Source organism: Helianthus annuus, chromosome 2 (assembly GCF_002127325.2).
Source record: "Helianthus annuus cultivar XRQ/B chromosome 2, HanXRQr2.0-SUNRISE, whole genome shotgun sequence".
Lineage (NCBI taxonomy): Eukaryota > Viridiplantae > Streptophyta > Magnoliopsida > Asterales > Asteraceae > Helianthus > Helianthus annuus.
Window position 1 is genome coordinate 121,866,979 of NC_035434.2, and position 25,256 is coordinate 121,892,234.

The 25,256-nt window shown below is 41.0% G+C and overlaps 1 protein-coding gene across 1 annotated transcript; it reads right to left on the reverse strand.

Annotated features, from left to right (window-relative positions):
- Positions 1–11,230: 11,230 nt before the first annotated feature.
- LOC110895141 lies at positions 11,231–12,838 on the reverse strand. Its single transcript, XM_022142423.1, has one exon. It carries the CDS (start codon positions 12,836–12,838, stop codon positions 11,231–11,233), a length of 1,608 nt encoding a protein of 535 aa, XP_021998115.1.
- Positions 12,839–25,256: the final 12,418 nt, after the last annotated feature.

Genomic DNA, 25,256 nt, shown 5'->3' on the forward strand with positions numbered 1-25,256 from the left:
ATATAGTGTGTGGGGATTTTTGTGACCGTAAATAATTAAGAATGATAAAATAATATTTCTCACAATATTTTGGTGTCCCGGGTAATGTCTGGTTGTTCGGTTACGTATCGTTCCATTAAAGCGTTTAATTGTACCGCATAGTGTCTTTTATGCATCTTTTTGTGAAGAATTTTAATTCCAACACTTAGGAAAGCGTTCAGGACCATTTAGTCGATTCTCTGTATAACACGAGTGTGTTAAGGGCTGAATTGTTTCTGAAAATGTAGAATTCTGTACTTAAAATGAGTTTTAGGCACTTTCCGGCACTCAAACTATCACCTAGTGACACAATCTTATGGTCCTCACATCCCAACACTCCATATTGGTGTAGTACTCTATCCCTGGCTCATACTGGCCTCGATATAGTGTTTGTCTATGTGCTGGCATTGTCAGCATGTGTCTGAGTTATCCGCTCACTATGCTTAGCTGTGCTTTGTGCATCAGGTTTGTCACTAAGAGTCTGTATGAAATAAATGGAGTGACTGTATGTAAAGTGATGCACATGTATGTTTGTAACATAAACCAGTAAGCAGTTTAAAGGGTCAGTTGTTATCAAGCACAATCATTAAGCACATAATTAGAACTAATTAATTGTACAGTACCTGTAATTGTGAGGATTGTCACAAATAAAACGGAAGTTATCACGCGGGGTTACGGGCCAGGTGTTATTCTTTATTTAATATTTACAGAATAAAAGGAAGGGTGAGGCATTTGATGAGAGTTGGAAGAGGGTGATCAGATTCGGCAAGAAAGGAAAGCTCGTGCCTCGATATGTTGGACCCTTTAAAATTCTGGAAAGGATTGGAAAAGTGTCCTACAGACTTGAATTACCAGAGGAACTGAGTAACGTCCACCCGACTTTCCACGTTTCGAGCCTCAGAAAGTTCTTGGCTGACTAGGAAATTCATGTCACGCTTGAGGATTTACAAGTGGACGAAACATTACACTTCGTGGAAAAGCCTGTCGAGATCGTGGGACGAGAAACCAAGGTGCTCAGACGCTCACGCATTCCCATTGTGAAGGTTCGATGGGAAGGCAAACGAGGCGCCGAGTTCACCTGGGAACTCAAAAGCGATATGAAGGCAAAGTTCCTGCAATTGTTTGTTACGACTACTTCATAAATTTCGGGACGAAATTTCCTAAAGTAGGGGAGGTTGTAACAAACCGCTTTTTGGAAAACCAAAGTACAAGTCAAAGTCAAAGTCAAAGGAAGAAAAGATTGCTAATTGCGATCTATCACTCCTTGCTTGACCATTACATCGTACTTTTAACTTGTAACTGAATTATATTATTTAATAGCTTTAGTTGTATTATGTGGAGTATCTATTAATAATCGAGGTTTAATCGTATGTTAATCGTTAATCGACTTATCGATAATCGCTATCGCATTCGCAACTCGAATTATGGATATTGTTTTACGTGTGTGTGCTTTTAGGTGTTACTTGTGCATGTTATGTTTATGTTGAGGTGTTTAATTGCAATCGCAATCGCAAATTCTATCGCATCGCAATCTAATCGCATTGCCATCCGATCGAACTGCAATCCGATCAGACTGCACTTGAGCTTCCAACACTTAAACAATTTTCAACATGTTCAATGCATGAGTAGTTCTAACGGATTGTCATCCGATCAGATTGTCATCCGATCGGATTGCTATCCGATCAAGCGCCCTTCTCTCATATCTACTCATGCATGTCTCAATTATATATACGCAGTCACGTGACCATCCTGCTGTGAACTTGTTCTCACTAAGTGTCCTGCCAATCGGATCGCGATCTGATCGAACGACCGTTCGATCGATCGACCTGAAGGGTAGAGATACTTCTCTGTTTTCAAAATGCTACAACGAAAACTTTAAAACCATCATACACAAACACATCCTTACCAGACGAATGTCAATCTGATTGAATGGCCATCTGATCGGATGACCATCCGAACGGATTGACATCCGATCGAATGCCATCCGATCGGATTAACATCCGATCGGATTAACATTCGACACTTGGTCACCTTTCACCGTTTTACGCACCGCTCTTTGCTTATGCTATCGTTAACTGTTCAGGCTAATCATTCTAGCGCTCCCTTCAATCCCTACTTCCACTGCTGTGAGTATACCCGATCCCTTTTTGCTTTATGCACTTTTGGGTGTTACATACGTTACACATTCTAAATCACAATCGAACACACAACGCAAACACTATTTATACGCTGACCGTTATTGCATGTTACTTGTTACTCGATGAATGCTTGTATGTTATGTTAACACAATGATTGTTGCCTGACGCCTTCGCAACGATAGTACTATTTATTTGGACTCAGCACCTGTTGTGGACAAGGATTGTTAAGGTTACCTCTTCACGTGTCACAGTGGTGATATGTGTTGTGCATTCTACAACTCGCAGTCTAGTCTGTGCATATTTCATTGTCGATAACCTACTAGCTTCGCATTATACATGTTACATGCTGGTTATGCGTAAACAATTTCGAACTCTACTTTTACTATTAAACTTGTATGCTCACCTTTACATTATGTGTATTGACTTCTATTTTAACGTATGTGATAGGTGCTTAGGATGCTATGCTTGCTATTTGATGGAATTGAGCTAGGTTGGAGTCTTAGAAACAAACACTTTAAATCTGAGTTGTCGAAACAGTTTATGTGTTTTTGAGATAATATGTCTGTAATAATTATTTTACTGAATATGTTTTGGTATGGGACTTAACGTTAAATATTCGGTAATGTTAGTTGTTATGGATTTCTCTTCGACAATCTGTTTCGCTCAGTGCCGCGTCCCGATGTTTCTGTCATCGGTTGGGGTGTGACAGATTGGTATCAGAGCCATAACTATAGGGAATTAGGCGAGACTCGACCTAGTCCGGGTCGATGTCTTAGAAACAACCTAGTCTATAGTCTAAGTACCAACAGACTGACTTGTGCATACCCAGTGTGGGTTTTGTACGAGCTTATTCGCTATTTCTCGCTTACACTCGCTGTACACTACACTTTTGCGCGAACCTCGCATACTACAGTTCTGCGCAAAATCAGCCTTTCCTAAGGCTGGACATACACACAAATGGATGATCTGGTTAAGATTAGGTGTGAAAACCGTAAACTCTCGACCAGATCACTCGTTCGAATTGCTATTTTTACTATAAACAAGAGAAATTGCGTTGAACTAAGAGTGAAATCCATATTTCGACGCATATCTCCTTATCTATCCCGTGATTTCATCACACAAACAGTCCAGAAAGCCAAAGTGTGGACTTAAGGTCCTTGTGAATAGTCGAATCACTTTGGGTAGTCGATGTCTACACACACCCGAGGCAATCTCTCTTCGATTTTTATGTGTTTCGATTCTAGAATCCACAACCGCTAACTCTGTGATTTATCAATTTGATGTGGATTTTATGTGATTATGATGTGCACAAAATGCAACATATAAATTACATCAATTGTGGCATAAAACTAACCCTTTTTTACTACTAATGTTGGAAAAAGTGTGCTTTTGTCTTCCTTTTGTATTTTCAGGATTAAATGAGCTCAAATTAACAAAAGAAGCAAAAAGACAGCTAAATCTAACATAAATACAAGAAAAGGAACAAAAGTGGCATACCCGACCTCCCGACAGCATCTTCCCAAGCAAAACAAAGAAGACAGAAGACTGAACACGCCCCGTGCTCAGTGAGCACGGGGCCGTGCCCAAAGGTCAGCAGAAAAGACAAACTCATAGAAGCTTCTGTTGCCCACCACGGGGCCGTGCCCAGCGGGCAACGAGGCGTTGTCAGCTTCCTGCAGACGCATTTATTGGAATTGCGAATTGCAATTAATGAAGAGAGAGATTCGGATGGACACGGGGCCGTGCCCAGCGGACACGGGGCCGTGCCCAGCGGACACGGGGCCGTGCCCAGCGGACACGGGGCCATGCCCGAGCTTCTGTTCAGCCTATAAATAGGAGTGTTTGGAGCTCTTGCAACTCATCCCTTGGCACACCTCATCTCTCACACTTCACCCACCACCCACCACCACCATAACACCATCATCCACCACCATCATCCATTGTCCATCGTAGAGTGTGTGAGTCGTCTCGGGATCCAAGATTGATCGTAAGAGGTCTTGACAATCAAAGGCCATGTTTGCCTAAGTCTCTTACATCACTTGGTGAAGACAAGTGTTTAGTGTAATACTTTTTATTTTCAATCTTTTGCACTTTTTAATTGGTTTTGTATTAATGACTTTAATTACTAGTTTCTTATGTTGAAGGTGATTCTTCCTTATCGTTTGTCCGTGGTGTCTTGGCATTATTTTACTGTCTATATAAAATAAAAGATTTTCACCATTCATATCTCCACGGTCTATATGGAGGTATGTCGGCTACCTGGTCGGGGTTAAGGGAACGGTTTGGTAAGAGTCTTGCCATTGTTCAGTGTATAGATCCTGCAAAGAACCTGGATCAAATTTAGTAGGACCTCCTTCAATACCCAAAGGTATTGGATGGCAGGGGTCCAAACTCTTTGATCCCCTCATAAGTTAAACTACTATTAAAACTTTAACCCAGCTACTTAGGACTGTATCCCTGCTGACTCAGACTACTTAGCTGAGGGTAACGTCGCTTTCAAAAGAGGGGCCTACCACATTATGCTTTAATAACTTAATTAATTATCTTTCAATAATCCGACCCTTTAGGATTATATCCTTGCTGACTCAAACTACTGGGTTGAGGGTAACGTCTCCTTTAAAAGAGGGGCCTACTATAATAACTAAGATAATCTCTTAAATAAGTGCAAAAGTGCGAAAATAATCAAAGTTTACACTACACACGAGTCGGATCTAAGTGATTCATCTTGTCTATCTATTTTTTATTTTATTTTATTTTTCAGCATTTTAGTTAGTTTTATTTTCGTAGTTTAAAAACCTTTTTCTAACTTTTTGATTTGATTAGACGTTGAGGATAAACCGGTACTAAAAGCTCTTATGTCCTTGGACGACCTCGGTATCTTACCAACATATACTACGTCCACGATGGGTGCACTTGCCCATATGTGTGTTTAGTGTTAGTAAATATCATGTTTTATAAATTTAAAACTTGGCTAAAAAGTGTAAAAAGGGCTTAAAATATACATCTAAAATATATTACACCTAACGCACATCAAGTTTTTGGCGCCGTTGCCGGGGACACAAGGCTTTTAAGAAAGCTTAAAATCGACGGCCTAATCAGTTTTTCAAAACGCGCGCACATTTTTCTGCATTTTAGTTTAGTTTGCATTTACAGTAGCCTAAACACGGGGCCGTGTTCACTGAACACGGGGCCGTGTTGCATATTTTTAGTTAAACACCCAGATACAGAGTCTAAACACGGGGTCCTGCTCACTGGACACGCCCCTGTGCTCAACGAGACCAGTAACTTTTATTAAAACGCCCAGATACAGACCCTGAACACGGGGCCGTGCTCACTGAACACGGGGCCGTGTCCAGCCTCAGTTCCGTCTTTATTTTTGTTTTCTGGTCCCGAGACTTAGTTGTGGTCTGTTGAGTGATCCCTATGGATCAATACTCAGGAGGCTACAACTACACCTATGAGGAGGATGATTACATGAGAGACTGTTTCACTAATTGTGGTAACTCGCACTCGGTACAATATTGTAACTTATTTCAACCATCCAATTCATACAACTATTATGAGGAGCCCAGGTACGAGCCATCAACTTCATACACATCCTACGAAGACCAAAGGTATGAACCTTCTTCCTCATACTCATATTTTGATGAACCAAGGTATGAGCCTTCATACTCATACTTTGAGAGTCAAGAAATGAGCCACCACCTTCATATACTTATTACGAGGAACCATGGCGTGAACAACCCACCTCATATGAGTACTATGAAAAACAAAATTTCGACCCTTATCCATCATATACTTACAATGAAGGACAATGGTGTGAACCATCTACTTCATATGGGTACTATGAGGAGCCAAGGATCGAACAACTGGATTCAAGCTTTGAGGATCCGGATCCTTTTTCTATCACCGAAGTGGCCGATAGGATAATAGAAAAACTTAAAACTATCGAAATATACATAAAAGAATCTCGCGCAAGGGAAGAGGAGTCCCGCGTAAGAGAAGAATTAAATAAAGAAACGATAGTTGAAAAGTTAAAAATGGAAGAACAAACAAGTGAAAAACCAACACATGAGTTAAACAACGAAAGAGGTGAGGCCGATAACGTTAAAATTAACGACACATAGGAAAGTATTCTGGATGAAGAAACACTAGATAAATGGTCAGAACCGAGATATCTAGGGGTTTGAATCCGCATAAAAGGTTAGTTCCCACTCGATTGATTTAGATCTTAACAGACCTTCTTCTCCGGTAATTCTGCAAAAAAGAACACCGTTAGCCTCGCCAAGGGGAGAAGAGGGTTCTCTCCTTGACCCGACTCCGGTGTGAGAATAAGTTTTGGAAATGAAGAAGAAGATGTATTTGAGAGGTGTGTGTAACTTGAATTTCATACCTGAATAGTTCTCTTATTTATAACCGGGAATCTTTGGGCGGGAAAACCCGTTAGTGAAAAGCAGACGGAAAATGCTAACCCCGTAAGCGGTTATGTTTCCTTCCGTTAATACTCTTGATCCGACGTGATAGCACACAGATCGTGGTTTTGATCAAAGGCTAGGGATTAGCCACGTGTAAAGTGGCTAAGTGGAGATTACCCTTCATTTGCATGCATTCGTTGTGATTTTAAGGACGACTGATGTAGTGACACGTGTCCAGACGGTTGTAACCGTCTTGGTGGTGCATGATTGTATTATTTCTAGAAGACTACTGCTGTAATCTGGTGTGACACCTTATCTTGTGGAAGCAGGTGAATAAATCCCAAGTCTGGGCAAATAATATCCAAGTCTGGATATTAAGCGGAAGTATCTAACTCTGGATTCTTATCCCTTATTTGGTGTAGGAGAGGCGCAAGGTTTTATGATTCCCTTTGGGCGCAAGTGTTGACTGTTGTGGGTCTTTTAAACCTTTCTTTTGTGAGACCAATGCGCGGCCGCGCAAGGTGCCAAGCTGAAAATTAAGGTTGTGGTATGGTCCCGAGCACTTATTATGAGGTTTTTGGGACCTTACCCCTTCAAGTCCCCCCAGTCTAGTGTTGTACTTATGCAAATATAAGTGGAGCACTGGACTTGTAAGAGAAAAATGCTTTTTGGGCGCGAAAAATAAGGAATCTTCTATGGGAAGATTTAATTTTGTTTTGAAGGTTTTGAAAATCTTTGACTTTAGTGGATAGTATAGTCAGGACTGTGTGACAGGCTGTCACTGTCAGGTACATTTTAGTATCCGTGTTTTTCACGCGCGCGTGCAAACGCGTGTTATTTTTCTGCTATTTTGGAGACCTGTGATATCCGGAAAAGTCGCTATGATGGTTACCGATGCTATTTATTGTGATAAGTATATAACGTTTGAGTAACCTCTTCGTGCAATCATTGTTTTATTGAAAACTTTTCCCCTTCCTTTCTTCTTTAATTGTTTGAGAAAGAGGTTGTCAATCTTTGTTCTTCTTATGTCAACTGGAGAATATCACGAAGATTTATCGGAGGAAATGTCTACTGAACTTCCACCGCTGAAATGGCCAAGGGCAACTTTTGACAGCCTGGTTCAGAACTTTAGGTTCCCGGAGACCTGGGGTGCCCGGTACCCTGAGGAGGGTCAGACGGCAGCAGATGCTCCGGCAGGGTATATTACTCTGTTTTAGGATTTCTTTTGCGAAGGCAACTTTCGCTTGCCTGCAACTTTCTTTTGCGAAGGCAACATTCATCTCTCTCAACTGCATCCTATTGGTATGGTTAGGGTTCGTCATTTTGAGTTTGTGTGTCGGACCATGCATATTGAGCCGACCGTTCCCCGATTTAGGGTTTTCAATCAAATGCATTGTACCCAGGGGTTTTATTCATTTGTTCAGAGGGCATCTGCGAAGAAAATTTTGCAGCATCCTCCGAAATCTTTTCATGATTGTAAGCAAAAATTTTTCTTTATCAGGGCCGGAGTGATTCCGGTGAGGATGGTTTTGAGGGGAAAGGAAGATGTTCCCGTGGAAACGCTTCGGACACCTTCTGACAAGAATTGGTACCAAGATCTGAAGGAAATTCCTAACATTGTTCTGCCTGAGAAAGCCCTTGTCGGAGCTAGTATGAGTTTAAACTGGAAGATGGACCGGGACGACAAGCCGGTGTACACGGAGGGAGGTCATGGTATGATTGGGTTTTCTCTCCCCCCCCCCTTTTTTTACATGTTTCCATTCTCTTGCAGTTGTTTCGTTTTATGTTGTTGCATATAAGAGAGAAGGGGGAAAGATGGGTACCATTAAGAAAAAGCCTGACGAAGAGCTTTGGTACCATCGTATTGTGAGGAATTTTGCTCTTCCGCGGGATGCGGATTTGTTTGAACAGCCTGCTGCTGGTGTAGGTAAGATTGTGCATACTGTTTGTTGTCTTCCTTACCATTGCGCCTTTGAGTGAATTGTTCTTGCGCTTTATAGGTGAGTTGTCGAATTTGGGCATAGGCCCTGAGAAGAAAAAACGCGCGACGACTAGTAATGTTGCGCCGAAAAAGAGTGATGCTGAGAAGACTCAATCTTCTAAAGATAAAAATGTTGGGGAGAAGAAAGGTATGCGCCATTCATCTGACAACTGGTGTGATTATGTGGTGGTTTCTGATACTTTGGAGGGTCTTGCGCCTGCAGTTACTATTAGGCGACCGAAACCAGAACCAAAGGACCCTGCTGACATTCCTCCATCCAACCCAGAGGATCCAATTGATTTGGAGTCCAGTCCTGAGCATTTGGTGCAAAGAGGAGCAAACAAAAGGAAACAAACTGATGCTGACGTGGAGGGTCAACCTCCTAAAAAAGTTCAGAGGAAGAAAATTACTAGAAGGGGAAACCTTGATGCCTTTGTTATGGAATCTGTTCCTGGTAAGTGGCGTCTTTCCTTATTTTCCTTATGCGGATTAGATCCTTACAGATTTTTGTTTTTCCAGAGGTTACTGTTACTCCTATTCCCACAGAACCGCAATCTGTGGAGAATGAAGAACTTCCCTCCACTCCTCCGCATGCTTCTGTAGTTGACCAGGTGAAACCTACAGGGGTTGCAGATGATGGTGTGGAGAAGACTGTTGAAGCTGAGAAGCCTGTTGGTGCTGATCCAGGTGTAGTGAATGATGCTGCTAATCCCCCAACCCCTGAGGTTGTTGTTCAAGATTTGGGGAAAGAGACAACTGAGAACACTTCTACTTCTTCCCCTAAACCTTCTGATACTATGCCAGATTATGTTGAAAAGGTGACAGTTGAGGGGGAAGATTTGTCTGCTGGTATTAGTAAACATTCTCCGATTCGCCCAGAGGAAACCTTGGGAGATTACTATTACCGGACTTACATGGAGAAAGATGCTGCTGATCCTCACACCCCCGTTGGAACTTGAAGAAAGGTGATGCTTTCTCAGATTGGCACGTGTGTCAAGATTGGTTGCAAGGGACACTTCCGCCTGGGGAAATTAAATTTCAGGAAGGTCGATCTTTCGAGCAGACCTACCAGTCTTATTGTGCAGAAACTGCTTCTCATGTCTCTACCACTCACCGCATAGTACGTGAGTGGTATAGCATGCACAAGGAGCAGGAATCCTTTATGGCGTCTCGGAAGAAATTTGCCAAAGATGAGAGACGCCTGGCTCAATTGATGGCTAAATTAAAAGATGATCAATCCAACTTTGAGGCTGAGCGCAAGACTGAGGAATGGTCTGTTGCTGGTTGGAAAAGAAAAGCGGAAGCTGAAGCTGCTCTCCTTTCTGAGGAACGTAAAAATTGGAGAAAGATTTGCGAAAAGGATAATGCTGAGTAAGCAAACCTTCGTAATGTTATTAATAACCTCAAGGCTGAGGTTGAAAAATTGAAGAATCAGGATGCGGAGGTGGAAAAATTGAAGAAGGAGAAAGCTGATGCAGAAGTTGCGCTGGCGGAGGCGCGTTCTCATAGGGAGCGTAGTGAGCAACGAGAGGTACAAGCTTTTGCCACCCTTGCCCTTAGAGATAAAGAGTTGAAAGAACTTACTGCTTTGGTTTCTGATCAGGAACAACTTAAGAAGGATCTGGAGCTTGCGCATTCTGAAAATACTGAAACTTCCCTCCGTTTGACTGAGGTTGAGGAGAAATTAGAAAATTCTGAAACGACGCGGGTTACAGCGGAAAGCGAGCTTGAACCTTTAAAGAATGATATGGCCTGGTTGAAAGATCGCGGAATTGCGTGCGTAAGTTTCTTCTCTCCTTCTCGTCTGTGGAAAGTGCTTTTTTGATACTTGTTTTTGCTTTGATTTCATAGGTGGCAGAATCTGTATTAAACTCTGATGAGTTGGATAAGACTGTTGCTAATTTAATGGTTGCTGCGCGACGTGATGGGTATGTACAAGGATACGCTGAATGTTCCCAACATGTAAAAAGTGCATTAAAAGTTAGTTGGGATGATAGCAAATCTGCAACTTTTGGCGTAAATACTGGCGCCGCGCTTGCTTCCATGAAGACATAGTTTAATAATTTGCAACTTCTGGTTATGGATTTGATAAATGTGGCATTGCAGTCGGATGACCACGTAGCGCAATTAAAGGAAATCTTTCCGGATGAGGGTGAAGATTTAAAGTAGTTTTAAAAATTGTATTTGAACAATTTTTTTTTATGTAATGTGCGGGATATAAATCCCTGTTTTGATGGTGCGCTGTTGCGCAAGTATCTTAAACACTGCCGTGCTTGAAAATGTTCAGGACGTATCTGTACGTTTGGGAACAACATGTTTCTATTTGTTTTGTTTAATGATTTTACAATGTTTTGCATGAGTACAATTGCTGTTATCGAGTAAGGCGAATGAAGTTGGTATAAAGCTCATGTGTGAATTTATGGTCGTTTGTGACATTATCACTGACCGCGCATGGAGCTTGTTTTGTAACTACCATAATGTTTTTGCGCTTACTCCAAGAAATTGCATGCACTTTGTAAACACAAAAATAATAGAAACTTTGCAATTTTATTCATGGATAGAGCACAGAGGCTTTACAAAGTTTGGGTAATAATTATGCGGAACTTAACTTACTTTCTGATATCTCCGCCATAATTGATGGATCATGTCTTCCCACGGGAAACTTACGGAGCCGTCACTTAGGTTTTTGCCCGTTTACTTGGGCCTTCTTCCCCCCGGGTTATCTTCTTAATCTCTTTTCGTACATTTTGGAGTAAATGTGTTAATTCGCCGCTCTTGAGGGCTTTCTCTATTTTTGTGCGCAGAGAGATGCAGTTGTTAGTGGTGTGCCCGGTATCTTTGTGATACTCGCAGTATTGTGCCAGGTCTTGTCCACGTTTATTTTTCATCGGGACCGGAGGTTTGAATTGATAGTCTTCAGTACTTAAGACCTCCGCCAGGGTTTTTGTTAGGGGAGTCCACTGTCTCTCCCTATTTTCTTGTTTGCTTTCCCGCTGCGCAGAGAGTTTGTTGATTGTTGCGCGGGCGTCTTCGGACGAGCGGTTTCCTGTTCCAGACTCACGCCATGATTTTTTAAACCTTCTCTCGCCAGTTGAGCTTAAATCCGCGGGCCTATTGTGCGGTGGTGGTGGCCTGTTTGTTGTGAGGTTTTTCTCGGTTTGCGCATAAACTTTGGCCGCCGCCATTATCTTTTCCCAACTTGTTGGAAGGCCTTCTGTTCCAGATAGAACTTTGACCATGTCATCGCATCGAACTGCGTACTTGAATTGAGCGCGGATCAACTGTTCGTGAACACCACCAATCTCCAGTACTTCTTTATTGTATCTGGTGATGAAATCTTCCAGATTTTCGTCATCCCAGCGCCAGATGTTCATGACGTCGGACGTATCGCGTATGGAACGCCGCTGCTGGCTGAAGTGTGTCAAAAACTTTTCTCGTAGATCGTTCCATGATTCGATCTGTCCAGTTGGTAGATTGTCGAACCAAATTCGCGCTGGGCCGGTCAGAGTTTGTACAAACAGATGACACCATAGTGGGAGAGTCCAACCCCTAACCAGACCTGCGCTGGTAAACACCCTTAAGTGATCGTCGGGGTCTGTTAACCCATTGAACTTCCCCACATTGGATGGTAATTTAGCCTTCTCCAATGGAGCTAAAGCTATTTCCAGTATGAACTTTGAATTTTCCGCTGCTTCTGCAGGGCGGTAAACCAAGTCATAGTTGTGTTCTGCCTCAGGGTTATAAACCGCTCGAGGTCTATACTTGTTGTAGTTTGGTTGCAACCGATTGAATACACTGGTATTGGCACTTAAACGGTATGTTGGATCGGATTCATCTGTGCGGGTATCTTGTTGAGAACCCAACCTATCATGAACTGATCGTCTTCGGTGTGTTTTGTCATGGTTCTCTCTCTGATGACTTCCTGTCTGAATGTGTTGTGACGTAGATCTGGCATAAACTTCTTCATACGTTGATTCTTCCCGCTGAAAGGCATGAGCACGAGTTCCTGGTCTTCGTGATTGAGTCAGGGGAGCAGTTTGAGCACATAGCTGTGTGCATGCTGCGTTTAATGCCCCTTGAGACCGGATATACCAGGATATCGGAGTTTCTCCTGGTGGTAAAATTGAATTGGCAGGATTTGCTGGTAATATTCCTGCAGTGAGAGGATCATTTGCTCGATTGGATTGAACCTCGTTATCGTCCGAGGCGTCTTCCGGAATTCCTTCTACTTGTAGATTGTTTGGTCGAGGACCATGTTGCCGATGAGATGACGAATTTTCTGCCATGTGCAAATCAGAGAATGAAAAGAACTAAATCGAAACGAGACGAAAACTATAAAAAACAGAGGAATCGGTGGGCGCCAATGAAGAAACACTAGATAAATGGTCGGAACCGAGATATCTAGGGGTTTTGAATCCGCATAAAAGGTTAGTTCCCACTCGATTGATTTAGATCTTAACAGACCTTCTTCTCCGGTAATTCTGCAAAAAAGAACACCGTTAGCCTCGCCAAGGGGAGAAGAGGGTTCTCTCCTTGACCCGACTCCGGTGTGAGAATAAGTATTGGAAATGAAGAAGAAGATGTATTTGAGAAGTGTGTGTAACTTGAATTTCATACCTGAATAGTTCTCTTATTTATAACCGGGAATCTTTGGGCGGGAAAACCCGTTACTGAAAAGCAGACGGAAAATGCTAACCCCGTAAGCGGTTATGTTTCCTTCCGTTAATACTCTTGATCCGACGTGATAGCACATGGATCGTGGTTTTGATCAAAGGCTAGGGATTAGCCATGTGTAAAGTGGCTAAGTGGAGATTACCCTTCATTTGCATGCATTCGTTGTGATTTTAAGGACGACTGATGTAGTGACACGTGTCCAGACGGTTGTAACCGTCTTGGTGGTGCACGATTGTATTATTTCTAGAAGACTACTGCTGTAATCTGGTGTGACACCTTATCATGTGGAAGCAGGTGAATAAATCCCAAGTCTGGGCAAATAATATCCAAGTCTGGATATTAAGCGGAAGTATCTAACTCTGGATTCTTCCTTGTTTGGTGTAGGAGAGGCGCAAGGTTTTATGGTTCCCTTTGGGCGCAAGTGTTGACTGTTGTGGGTCTTTTAAACCTTTCTTTTGTGAGACCAATGCGCGGCCGTGCAAGGTGCCAAGCTGAAAATTAAGGTTGTGGTATGGTCCCGGGCACTTATTATGAGGTTTTTGGGACCTTACCCATTCACTGGACCATTAAATCACATTTCTGCGTTATATTTAGATGTTAAAAGCTGAATTTTTGCTGAATTTATTTATTTTCTGCAGAATTCTGCAGTTTTAGTGTGTTTCTGGCACTTTCTGCTACCTATGTCATCACTAGGAAGGCAGTTTTGTAATCCCTACTTTCCTACACACTATACTAGTGTAACACTTGGTCCTAGGGCTTATTTTGAGTCTTAACATCATGTCTTTCTCAGTAGTGAACTCCCGTCAGTACTTCTAGTTTGTCTGATAACTGTGCTAACTCTGCTCTGTGCATTAAAAGAACTATACTGTGTTGCATATAGTCTTGCAACATGAAATGCCATTGTATGTATATAACAGAAATCAGAAATTCAGTCTAATTTTGAAGAAATTAATCTCTTGTCACCTTCTTTTGAAAACCATTGTTTAGTATCAACTCATGCTAAGTTTTTAAAAGAGCTAAACACTAACGCAAAAATTAAGGAAATGGTAAGTGTTAAGTTAACTAATGATCAAACTTCGCTAATAAAAGAAGACCCTTTTGAAATTTACATTACACCGGTTCCATGTTTTTTTCAAAATTCATTTATTAGCAACATCACCATTGATAAGGATCTTTGTGTTAACATAATGCCTAATTACATTTTCGAAAAATTGAGTATTAGTAATTTTGCTCCACTTCAAATACCCATTTTTCTATCCAATCGGAGAATAATAAAATCAATCGGTGTAGTTGAGGATGTCTTGGTTCAAACAAATCAAATGGTAATCCCAACCGACTTTGTCATTCTCGATGACGCTCCTCTAGTGTTGGGAAGACCATTTGTAAAAACTCACGAAGCTTTGAAAAACCAGAAGTTTAATAATCTACCTCTTCAATTAAGGGCATTCAAAAGAAGCATAGATCTTGAGCGTTCAATGAAATATCCTTTTGACAACAATGACCCCCTAATTGAAGATGAAGATGAGCCACCTGATATAAGTGAAAAGATTGACCACTTTGTTGAAGAAGAGGTCGCCATAGAACAAACCTTTAAAGTTCTTGATCAAAATGATCCCCAAAATAAGGAGTCTCCTAAAGACTCGCCCCTTGAGCTCAAAGAACTTCCAAAAGGTTTGGAATATGCTTTTCTAGACAAAGATGGTAATTCACCTGTAATTATTTCATCTAAATTAAGTAGTGTAGAAAAAGAAAAATTAATTAAACTTTTGAAAAAACATAAATATGCGATCGCTTGGAAGCTTGTAGATATAAAAGGAATAAGCCCTTCCATGTGCACGCACAAAATTCTAATGAACGATGACTACAAATCAGTAATACAACCACAACGAAGAGTAAATCCAAATGTCCAAGAAGTGGTTAAAAATGAGGTCATCAAATTACTTGACGCCGGACTTATTTATCTTATCTCCGATAGTCCATGGGTGAGTCCCGTCCAAGTAGTCCCAAAGAAAGGAGGTATGACGGTAATAACTAATGAAAAAAATGAATTAATACCAACGAGAACCGTCACAGGATGGAGAGTATGCATAGACTATAGACGATTAAATGAAGCAACAACGAAGGACCACTTTCCTTTGTCCTTCATTAATCAAATGCTAGAACGACTATCCGGTCATAAATTTTACTGTTTCTTGGATGGTTTTTCAGGTTACTTTCAAATTCCAATAGCACCTGAAGATCAAGAAAAGACAACTTTCACATGCCCCTATGGAACTTTTGCTTATCGACGCATGCCATTCGGTCTATGTAACGCCCCCGCAACATTCCAACGTTGCATGGTGGCCATCTTCCATGATATGATAGAAAAGACAATGGAAGTCTTCATGGACGACTTTTCTATCTTGGGAGATTCATACGACCAATGCTTCGATATCCTCGAACGAATGCTATCCCGATGTCAGTAAACAAACCTCGCCCTTAACTGGGAAAAATGTCATTTCATGGAAACAGAGGGAATAGTACTCGGTCACAAGATCTCGAGCGAAGGAATGGAAGTTGATCGAGCAAAAATAGACACAATTTCTCGATTACCTCCACCCTCCTCCGTTAGAGAAATCAGAAGTTTCTTAGGGCATGCCGGATTTTATAGACGGTTTATCAAAGACTTTTCTAAAATTTCAAGACCTCTAACGAAATTACTTGAAAAAGATGCGCCTTTCATCTTTGACAAGGATTGCAATCAAGCATTTCTAACCCTTAAGGAAATGCTAGTCAATGCACCTATCATGATAGCGCCTGATTGGAAATTACCTTTCGAAATCATGTGTGATGCAAGTGACTTTGCCGTTGGAGCAGTCTTGGGACAAAGAAAAGAAAAGCATTTCCACCCAATTTATTATGCTAGTAAAACACTTAACGATGCACAAGAAAATTACACAACCACTGAAAAAGAATTACTAGCTGTGGTATTTGCTTTTGATAAATTTCGTTCTTACCTTGTTCTTTCTAAAACTGTAGTCTATACAGATCATGCAGCCATTCGATACCTCTTCAAGAAACAAGACGCAAAGCCCCGTTTGATCAGGTGGATTCTACTCCTCCAAGAATTTGATATTGAAATCAAAGACAAAAGAGGAGTAGAAAACACAGCAGCAGATCATCTTTTGCGCTTAGAAGACCCAGCTTTGGAGGCAACCAGGGACGAGCAAATCAACGAAAAATTTCCAACAGAGTCCCTGGAAATGGCGGAATATAGACAAGAACCATGGTATGTCGACTACGCTAACTATTTAGCTAGCGGTATAGTCACAAAGGGATGGCCACATCACCAAAGAAAGAAATTCTTTACTGATGTAAAGCATTACTTTTGGGAAGATCCTTATCTTTTCAAAATGTGTGCCGACCAACTCATCCGAAGATGCGTGTACATGGCAACGAAGCACGAAGGATTCTCCGACGTTGTCATGAAGGTCCATATGGAGGACATCATGGTGCCGCTAGTACCGCACGGAAGGTATTTGATTCAGGATTTTATTGGCCTACCATTTACAAAGATGCGCAAAATCTTGTCAAGACATGTGATGCTTGCCAAAGATCAGGTAATATTTCTTCCAAAAATGAAATGCCACAAAATGGCATTCTCGTTTGTGAAATTTTTGATGTGTGGGGACTCGATTTCATGGGACCTTTCCCACCGTCGAAAGGAAACAAATATATACTTGTGGCAGTCGATTACTTGTCTAAATGGGCCGAGGCTGAGGCACTTCCAACAAATGATGGAAGAGTCGTGGTAAGATTTCTAAAAAAAATTATTCTCTCGTTTTGGAACACCTAAAGCATTAATAAGTGATATAGGTACCCATTTTTTGTAATCATCAACTCGAAAAAATCCTAACAAGATATGGGGTCTATCACCGTGTCTCAACAACATATCACCCTCAAACAAACGGACAAGCCGAAGTGACTAATAGAGGTTTAAAACGAATACTTGAAAAAACCGTAGGTTTAAATAAAAAGGAATGGGCCGATAAATTAGATGATGCTTTATGGGATTTTTGAACTGCTTATAAAACCACTATAGGCACAACCCCATATAAGCTCGTCTATGGAAAAAGTTGTCATTTGCCAGTAGAAATAGCTCACAAGGCCTACTGGGCAATAAAAAATGTAAACTTGGATTTAGAAATTGCAGGTAAAAATCAATTTTGTCAAATAAATGAATTAGACGAATTCAGGAATTATGCATACTCTAACTCAGAAATTTATAAGGAAAAAACGAAAAAATTTACACGACAAACACATTAAACCTAATGAATTTCGAGTAGGAGATCAAGTTCTATTATTTAATTCACGACTTCGATTATTTCCGGGTAAACTAAAATCTAGGTGGTCAGGACCTTTTTCCATCACCCATATTTTTCCTCACGGTGTAGTAGAAATTAAATCTCGGAATGGAATTCCATTCAAAGTCAATGGCCAACGGCTGAAATTCTATCGAGGATCCGTTGAGGATGAGGAGGAAGAGATCTCGCTTCAAACGGTAGACGAGTAAATGCATCAACATCGTACCTGGTACGTTACGAACAAGCAGGTAAACATCGAAATCGGTAAGTCTTCTAACCAAGTTTTTGGGAAAACAGGGCACTCGCACGAGCACTAAAAAAAAATTCAAAAAACTTTGCTCGGCACGGGGCCGTGTCCGCTGGACACGGGGCCGTTTCCACGCAACTGCCGGGATAAAACCCCTTTTTCATATCAGTTACATCATTCCACACGCCACGTTTCCCTGAAGAACGCTCTGGTCCAAGCGATTTTCCGCAGATTTTCGATGTCTCCTCTCATTCTAACAACATCAAGGTATGATTCTATCATCATTAGTAGTTAGATTGTTTACTTTCATGTAGTTAAAACATCAAAAATTTGGGGAAAAATCTAGGGTTCTTGAAGTTCATCCGGATCAAACCTCAAATTTTTGCATAAATCTGTTAGCATTAGTTTAGATTAGTGTATTGGGAAGTAAATCCACTTGTATTATTAATAGATTTGCCCAATTTCTCATAAAAATCACAAACCCTTGTTTTTGAACCGAAAAAGATAAAATTGAAAGGGTAAACGGTTTGTTTTGGGAAAAACGGCACTTGGGGTTTCATTTTCGGGGGAAACCGCACCTACTTGGCCAAAAATTTTCAGATTTTCGGGACCGGGTCAAAAAAATGGAATTTTTGAGTAACAAACGCCTGGACACGGGGTCGTGCCCGCTGAGCACAGGGCCGTGTCCAGCTCACTGTTTGCAGTTTTTCCGAAAATCTCACTGTTTCGTGCTAACTTTTGGTGTATTCTTTCAGATGTCGAAGAAGTTCACAAGATTCAACGCAAATGAGCTCGATGCTAGGGCCAGATATGACACACTTCAAACAAGACCTGAAGAATACCCAAGGCAAGCATGCACGGACCTCTTAGCCATGGTGAACCAACTTGACCGGTTCAACAACCTCGTTACCGGCCCACTAAGGGTTGCCCTAACCACTCGACTTCGATCGGTACACGAGTGCACTATGGAGTTCTACAGTACCTTCACTTTCAATTCAAGGTGCGACCCTTTCGACAATAATGGGGTTGCATTTCGGTGTGGTAGAACTAGGTACTCAATCTCTATGGCGCAATTCGGGGCAATAGTGGGGCTGTATACGGAAGAGGATTCGGGAAGTGAAGAAAACACCAGGGGAATGCGAGAGTTGGATGAGAACGAACGCCAAGCCGCACGGGCTCAAATTGGTGATGGGTTCTACAACCTGAGCAACACTAAGAGCACTAAGCTAAGGGATTCGCTTTATCGCTACATTCATAGGCTCCTTGCTTACTCTCTTAGTCAGAGACATGACAGCAGCGGCGTTGTTGGGTTGAGAGATTTGGTAGTCCTCCACTGCATTCACACCCGCAGACCCTCGATGTTCCATTCCTCCTACTCCGGAACATGCATCTGAACCGGCTTGCTCATGCACCAACCCCTATTTTCTTCGGGGGATGGGTGTACCGCCTCTTCAAGCACTTTGCGAACATCCCTAGGTCTTTCAAAAGGAGCCCATGGTCAGGACGGGTCGATTTACACATTTGTCGCTCCATGAACCTAATCTATGAGGCGGAAGATGGATCGGTAAGCTTTCAGAGGATGCAAGGTGTAACAACTGTCACTAAAATCCATAATTAGGATGGTAATTAGGTCATAAGGAAACCCTAATTGAAAAACCCACGTGATTCTGCATAAACCCTAAAATTTTCATTACAATCAGAATCAGGATCAGGGCCCCTAAAACTTAGGGGGGGGATAAACCCTAGTTGGTAATATCTTAATAACTTTTACGTGGGAGCTAAGTTTCGGTGAACGTCGACTCAGCAGGCCTATACCCACACCAAGGCTACTCTAGGCTAGATGGGTTTCCCAGGCGAGTAGCGGAAGAATCCCTGTCATCTTCCGCGACACGCGGGAGATGCCAAATTCACGTATAAATACTAGGCATTGGGACTTGAATTCTGTCTTTGGAACGACGTAAAATCGAGTTACGTAGATCGAGTTATCACAGAAACAGTCCAACACACACACACACTAATCACGAGGTGCTGCCACAATCAGGGTAATAACTCGATCGCTATTACGATTCAACGTCCGATCGATTATAACTATCCAACGATAGTCCGGGTACTGCTCAATTGAGCTTGTACTTTGATTATTCGTCGTGATTTCGACTTGAATATTTGAGTGCTGTTCGAATTCGGACTATGCTCTGTTATTCGTTGTGAATCCGACTGAATTATCGAGTATTGCACTGATTAATCATTGTGAGGGTTTAATCTCGTGAATTGACGTAACTGCTGTATTAGTTACTAACCTGTCTGTGTGTGCATTGTGTTAAACTAGGTGTAATCAAGGCTAATCAGTAGGCTTATATCTATTGCTCGTTAATCTGCAATGTGAGTCATTCTTCTTTTTAACTGTTTTCTCACAGTTTGTGAGTAAGTATTACAATACCTCAAATTATTTTCAAGGTTATAATTACAGGGATTAAGTCTTTGTAATCACCAAATTACAGCTGGTATGTGGGGTATTGTGCACATTACTATTTTTATCACTCTATGTGAGTGAATATTACTCTATGTGAGTAATTATTACTCTGTGTGAGTACACCGTCACTATTAGGGCAACGGGACCCAATAGTGGTATGACCACAGTCACAGAAATGAATCGAGTGACAAATACCCATTCTTGATAATTGGTTGATAGAAACATTGTAATCGCTCTTAATACTGCAAATTATAACTAACGGGTCGTTTTAGAAAACAGAATGATTCACTCAGTATTTCCCCGCTGACAAAACCTTTTTCAAACATGTTTCAGGTGATCTGTGTGATCCAGGAAAAGTGCAGTAAAGCACTATCAAGCTCAGAGAAGTGGCTCAGTGTAAATAAAACAATAAAACGTGTTTTGACAAATAAAGATTTCTGTGTGAAATCAACTTATTGTAAATTATGGGATTATCCCTTAAACTTTGTGTAATATATTAAACGAGCATTTTCCGGTGAAAAGATCCTGTTGTAAAAAGACTTCCGCTGTCGCATAAATTAAATACCACGGGTACCACTGAAATCTGCATCGCGGGCCCCGACTCCGTCCAAGGTGGGTCGGGGGCCGCGACAGAAGGTGGTATCAGAGCTAATAATTAAATTGAGCCACTGATCGAGCCACTGATTAAGCCTAAATTAAGTATTTTGTCCAAATGCTTAAGTTTACTAATTATTATTCGGTGATTATATGTTGTATTAACTGGTTATTTTAATGACAGTATGGGTAAGCAAAAGCTGTCTGCTATCTACCACAAACTAGATGTGGCATCTTCTTCTAGAAACCCAGTAAACCTAGAAGAAGGAATCTTTGTCCGCAAAGCAAACTATGAGAATCCTCTTTCCCCAGAGAAAAGGGATTCAATACTTAAAAAGAGTCAGGAGAAAAAGAAACCCCGAACCAAGAGAGTTAGGTTTAACCCAGAAGTCCAAGAATTGGGTAATAGTGCACCTTGGGAAGATAAAATAGACGGGAAATGGGCAAATCTTTATATGCTAGCTACTGTAGCAGAAAATGCAAATCCCTAAAATAACCGATAAGTTGGGGCTAGTAAGAAAAATCACTATCCAGTAAATAAATAAAGTCCTAAGTGTGTTGATTTCTGTTGTCCTTTGTATAAATTGGTATGCAATAAAACTTCAGTGTTTGTTTGTTAAACTTTGTTCCAAAGTTTTAACATTACATTCTTGTATTTTGCATATATGCTATGCAGCATGAATGAGATGTCGGAAGCATTCCAGAATCTCAACTTATATCCAGTGCCTATCGAAGTCTCTCACGACTTTACTGGTTACATTGCTGACATAGAAGAACCTGTGGAATTCAAAGCTCCACCGCTGGAAAAAGCCAAACCTAAAAAGAAGAGAAGATACGTAGGATGGAGGAAAGTACGCCGTAGGAAACCTACCACTAGGAGACTCCCTAAAATAGAAAATCCTGTGATCATGAACAAGGGAAAGGAAATAGAAACTGGAGAAAGTCCAAAACCACCCGAAAAGGAAATAGGAATAGATCTGAAACAAAAGGGAATAGAAATTGGCGAAAGCTCTAAACAATCTGAGGAATTCACGTTCCAAGACGAAATAGATCGCCTACTGGAAAATTGTGATGTTTTAGAGCCTATCAACGATAATCTCTTTTCTTACCCGGCTACAGTTCAATTCCCACTAAACCTAGGACCAGCTATTCCAGACCCACTAGTTCATACTAGACCATTAGGCCAAATGGAGGAATGGTGGACCAATGACTGGCAATTCCAAAACATAGTCAACAGTCCTTATAGCTTCCTTCCACAATTTGACCCAGAACCACTCCCAAATCCTCCCATGAGTAATGAAAACCTAGCTGAACTCCGTCAGTTCGGTGAAGAACTGATAGGTACAGGTAATAGGATCAGGGAAATGGGGGAGCATCTAACTTGGAAGTACGATGAGAGGGAGCATCGTTACTAGAACCGTCAGTTAAACCACAGAAAGCCGTATTGTATGATAGTAACTTAAAATTCTGTAAAATGGGCAATAAAACTCTGTAAAATACGGTGTGTATGGATGCATATACAATATACTAACAAAGTAAAAGTCGAGAAATCGACAATTTTGGTTATACTTGAATGTTGTGATAATCTATGTGCTTATCTATGTGAATTTTGTCATTGATAAGTTAGACACTAATAATTTTACCAATTAGCAGATGGAAAATGCTAACAATGAACCAATTAATGAAGTAAATCAAACCGAGCAGGAACAGGAAGATCAATATATAACTCGACAAGATATCGAGCACTTTATCGCCCAAGGAATAGCCCATGCTATTCCAGAAATTGTAGCTGCTGTTCAGAAACCTGCCGAACCACAATTAATTCCTAGTAAACGTATTCCAGAAGATAACGGCAGTAACAGCATAAATGGAGGCGGCAATCATGACGATCATGATCCGCAACAGGCCCCACTCCCTAAAAGAATGAAAGCTGCAACGTCTGGTTGCACTTACAAAGAATTTCTTGCTTGCAAACCTGCTGAATTTGCAGGTAACGAAGGGGCAACTGCAACACTGCGTTGGTTAGAGAAAACCGAGGCAGTAATTGCAATAAGCAAATGTGCCACAGAGGATCAAGTGATGTATGCATCAAATCTGTTCAAAGAAGGAGCACTCGAATGGTGGAACACGGTCCTCCAGGCCAAAGGAAGAAGGGTAGCCTATGCAATGAATTGGGAAGAATTTAAGAGTCTTGTTGAAAGAAAATTTTGTCCCGAATACGAGAAGGAACAAATGGCAAACAAGTTCCTAAGTCATCGTATGCTAGGAGTAGATTGTCGGGGATATACTTCGACATTCTTTGAATACGCAAGGGTAATGCCATCACTGGCTTCGCCAGAACCGGTACTTATTTCTCGTTACATCTGGGGTTTAATTAGTGAAATCCGAAACATCGTTAAAGCTGCGAGACCTCGTACTATTGACGATGCTGTAGAATTAGCTAACACCCTAACAGATGAATTGGTACGCACAAGAGAAGAAGATCGCAAGAAGGAATTAGCTCAAAAGATTACCCAAGGATTTCGTGTGGGTAATACCAAGAAAAGAGGAACCGGGCAATCCTCATCATCTCCTTTCTGCAAAATTTGCAAAAAGAAGCATTATGGACAATGCAACATGGTTTGCAATTTTTGCAAAATGAAAGGACATCGGGAAGAAGACTGCAGGAAGAAAACAAAAGTTTGTTATAATTGCAGAGAAAGGGGACACTTTCAATTTGAATGTCCTAAGTTAGCTAAACCTGTAGTTAACCAAGCCAAACCAGCTGAAGGAACAATCAAGAGAAATGCGCGAGCATTCCAGCTGACCACTCAAGAGGCCGAACTCATCCCCGATGTGATAGCTGGTACGTTCTTAGTTCACAACGTCTTTGCAAAAGTATTATTTGACTCTGGTGCGAACCAAAGTTTTATAAATACTTTATTTTGCCAAGATCTTAAGTTACCATTAACCACTCTTAGGCAAATCTTCACAGTAGAAACCGCAGAAGGAAATTCTGTGAAAATAGATAAAATCTGGCAAGAAGGAAAAATAGAATTATTAGGCCATAAGTTTTCTGCAAATTTGTTACCAATGAATTTAGCAGGATTCGATGTAGTATTAGGAATGGATTGGTTAATAGCCAACCATGCACGAATCCTATGTGACAAAAATGCTGTAGAAATTCAAACACCTACAGGAGAAGTAATTTTAATTACTGGAGATAGACCTCGAAAACCATTAAAATTCATCTCAGTAATGAAATTGGCTAGTTATTCGAGAAAGCAGGAAATGATGTACATGATTTCAGTAATTATTAACACTAAGGATAAGGAACTTCAGGACATCCCGGTAGTGTCAGAATACCCAGACGTTTTTCCAGAAGAATTATCTGGATTACCACCTGATAGAGAAGTAGAGTTTAGAATTCATTTAATTCCAGGTACTGCACCAATAGCCAAAGCACCATATAGATTAGCACCTACCGAAATGTTAGAATTGAAAAAGCAATTAGATGAATTATTAAGCAAAGGATTCATATAACCTAGTTCATCCCCTTGGGGTGCACCAGTGTTATTTGTGAAGAAGAAAGATGGATCGATGAGAATGTGTATCGATTATAGAGAGTTGAATAAGGTTACGATTAAGAATCGATACCCACTACCTAGGATTGACGATCTTTTTGATCAATTGCAAGGAGCTAGGTATTTCTCAAAAATAGATTTAAGATCTGGATATCATCAGTTGAAGGTACAAGAAGAAGACATACCTAAAACTGCTTTCAGAACTAGGTATGGTCATTATGAGTTTACAGTCATGCCCTTTGGATTAACGAATGCCCCAGCAGCATTCATGGACATGATGAATCGAATCTGTAAACCATACTTGGATAAATTTGTGATCGTTTTCATCGACGATATACTTATTTACTCTAAAAGCCAAAAAGAACATTGTGAGCATTTACACGTTCTCTTAACTTTGTTAAGAAAAGAAAGGCTTTATGCCAAATTCTCGAAATGTGAATTTTGGCTGCAAGAAGTACAATTTTTAGGACATGTGGTAAATCATGAAGGTATCCATGTAGATCCTGCTAAGATAGACGCAATTACGAAGTGGAAAGTTCCACAAACAGCTATGGAGATAAGAAGTTTTCTAGGCTTAGCTGGATACTATAGACGATTTATCAAAGATTTTTCTAAAATAGCCGTACCATTAACTAAGTTAACCTGTAAAGCCGCTAAGTTTGAATGGGGATCTAGACAAGAAGAAGCCTTTAAGATTTTAAAGCATAGATTGACGAATGCACCAATCTTAGCTTTACCCGAAGGAACAGAAGACTTTGAAGTATATTGTGATGCTTCAAAATTAGGATAGGGATGTGTGTTAATGCAACGCAA

What these genes read in the sequence shown, in the direction of transcription:
- LOC110895141 (XM_022142423.1), bottom strand. Translation starts at nt 12,838, where the DNA reads ATGGCAGAAAATTCGTCATCTCATCGGCAACATGGTCCTCGACCAAAC.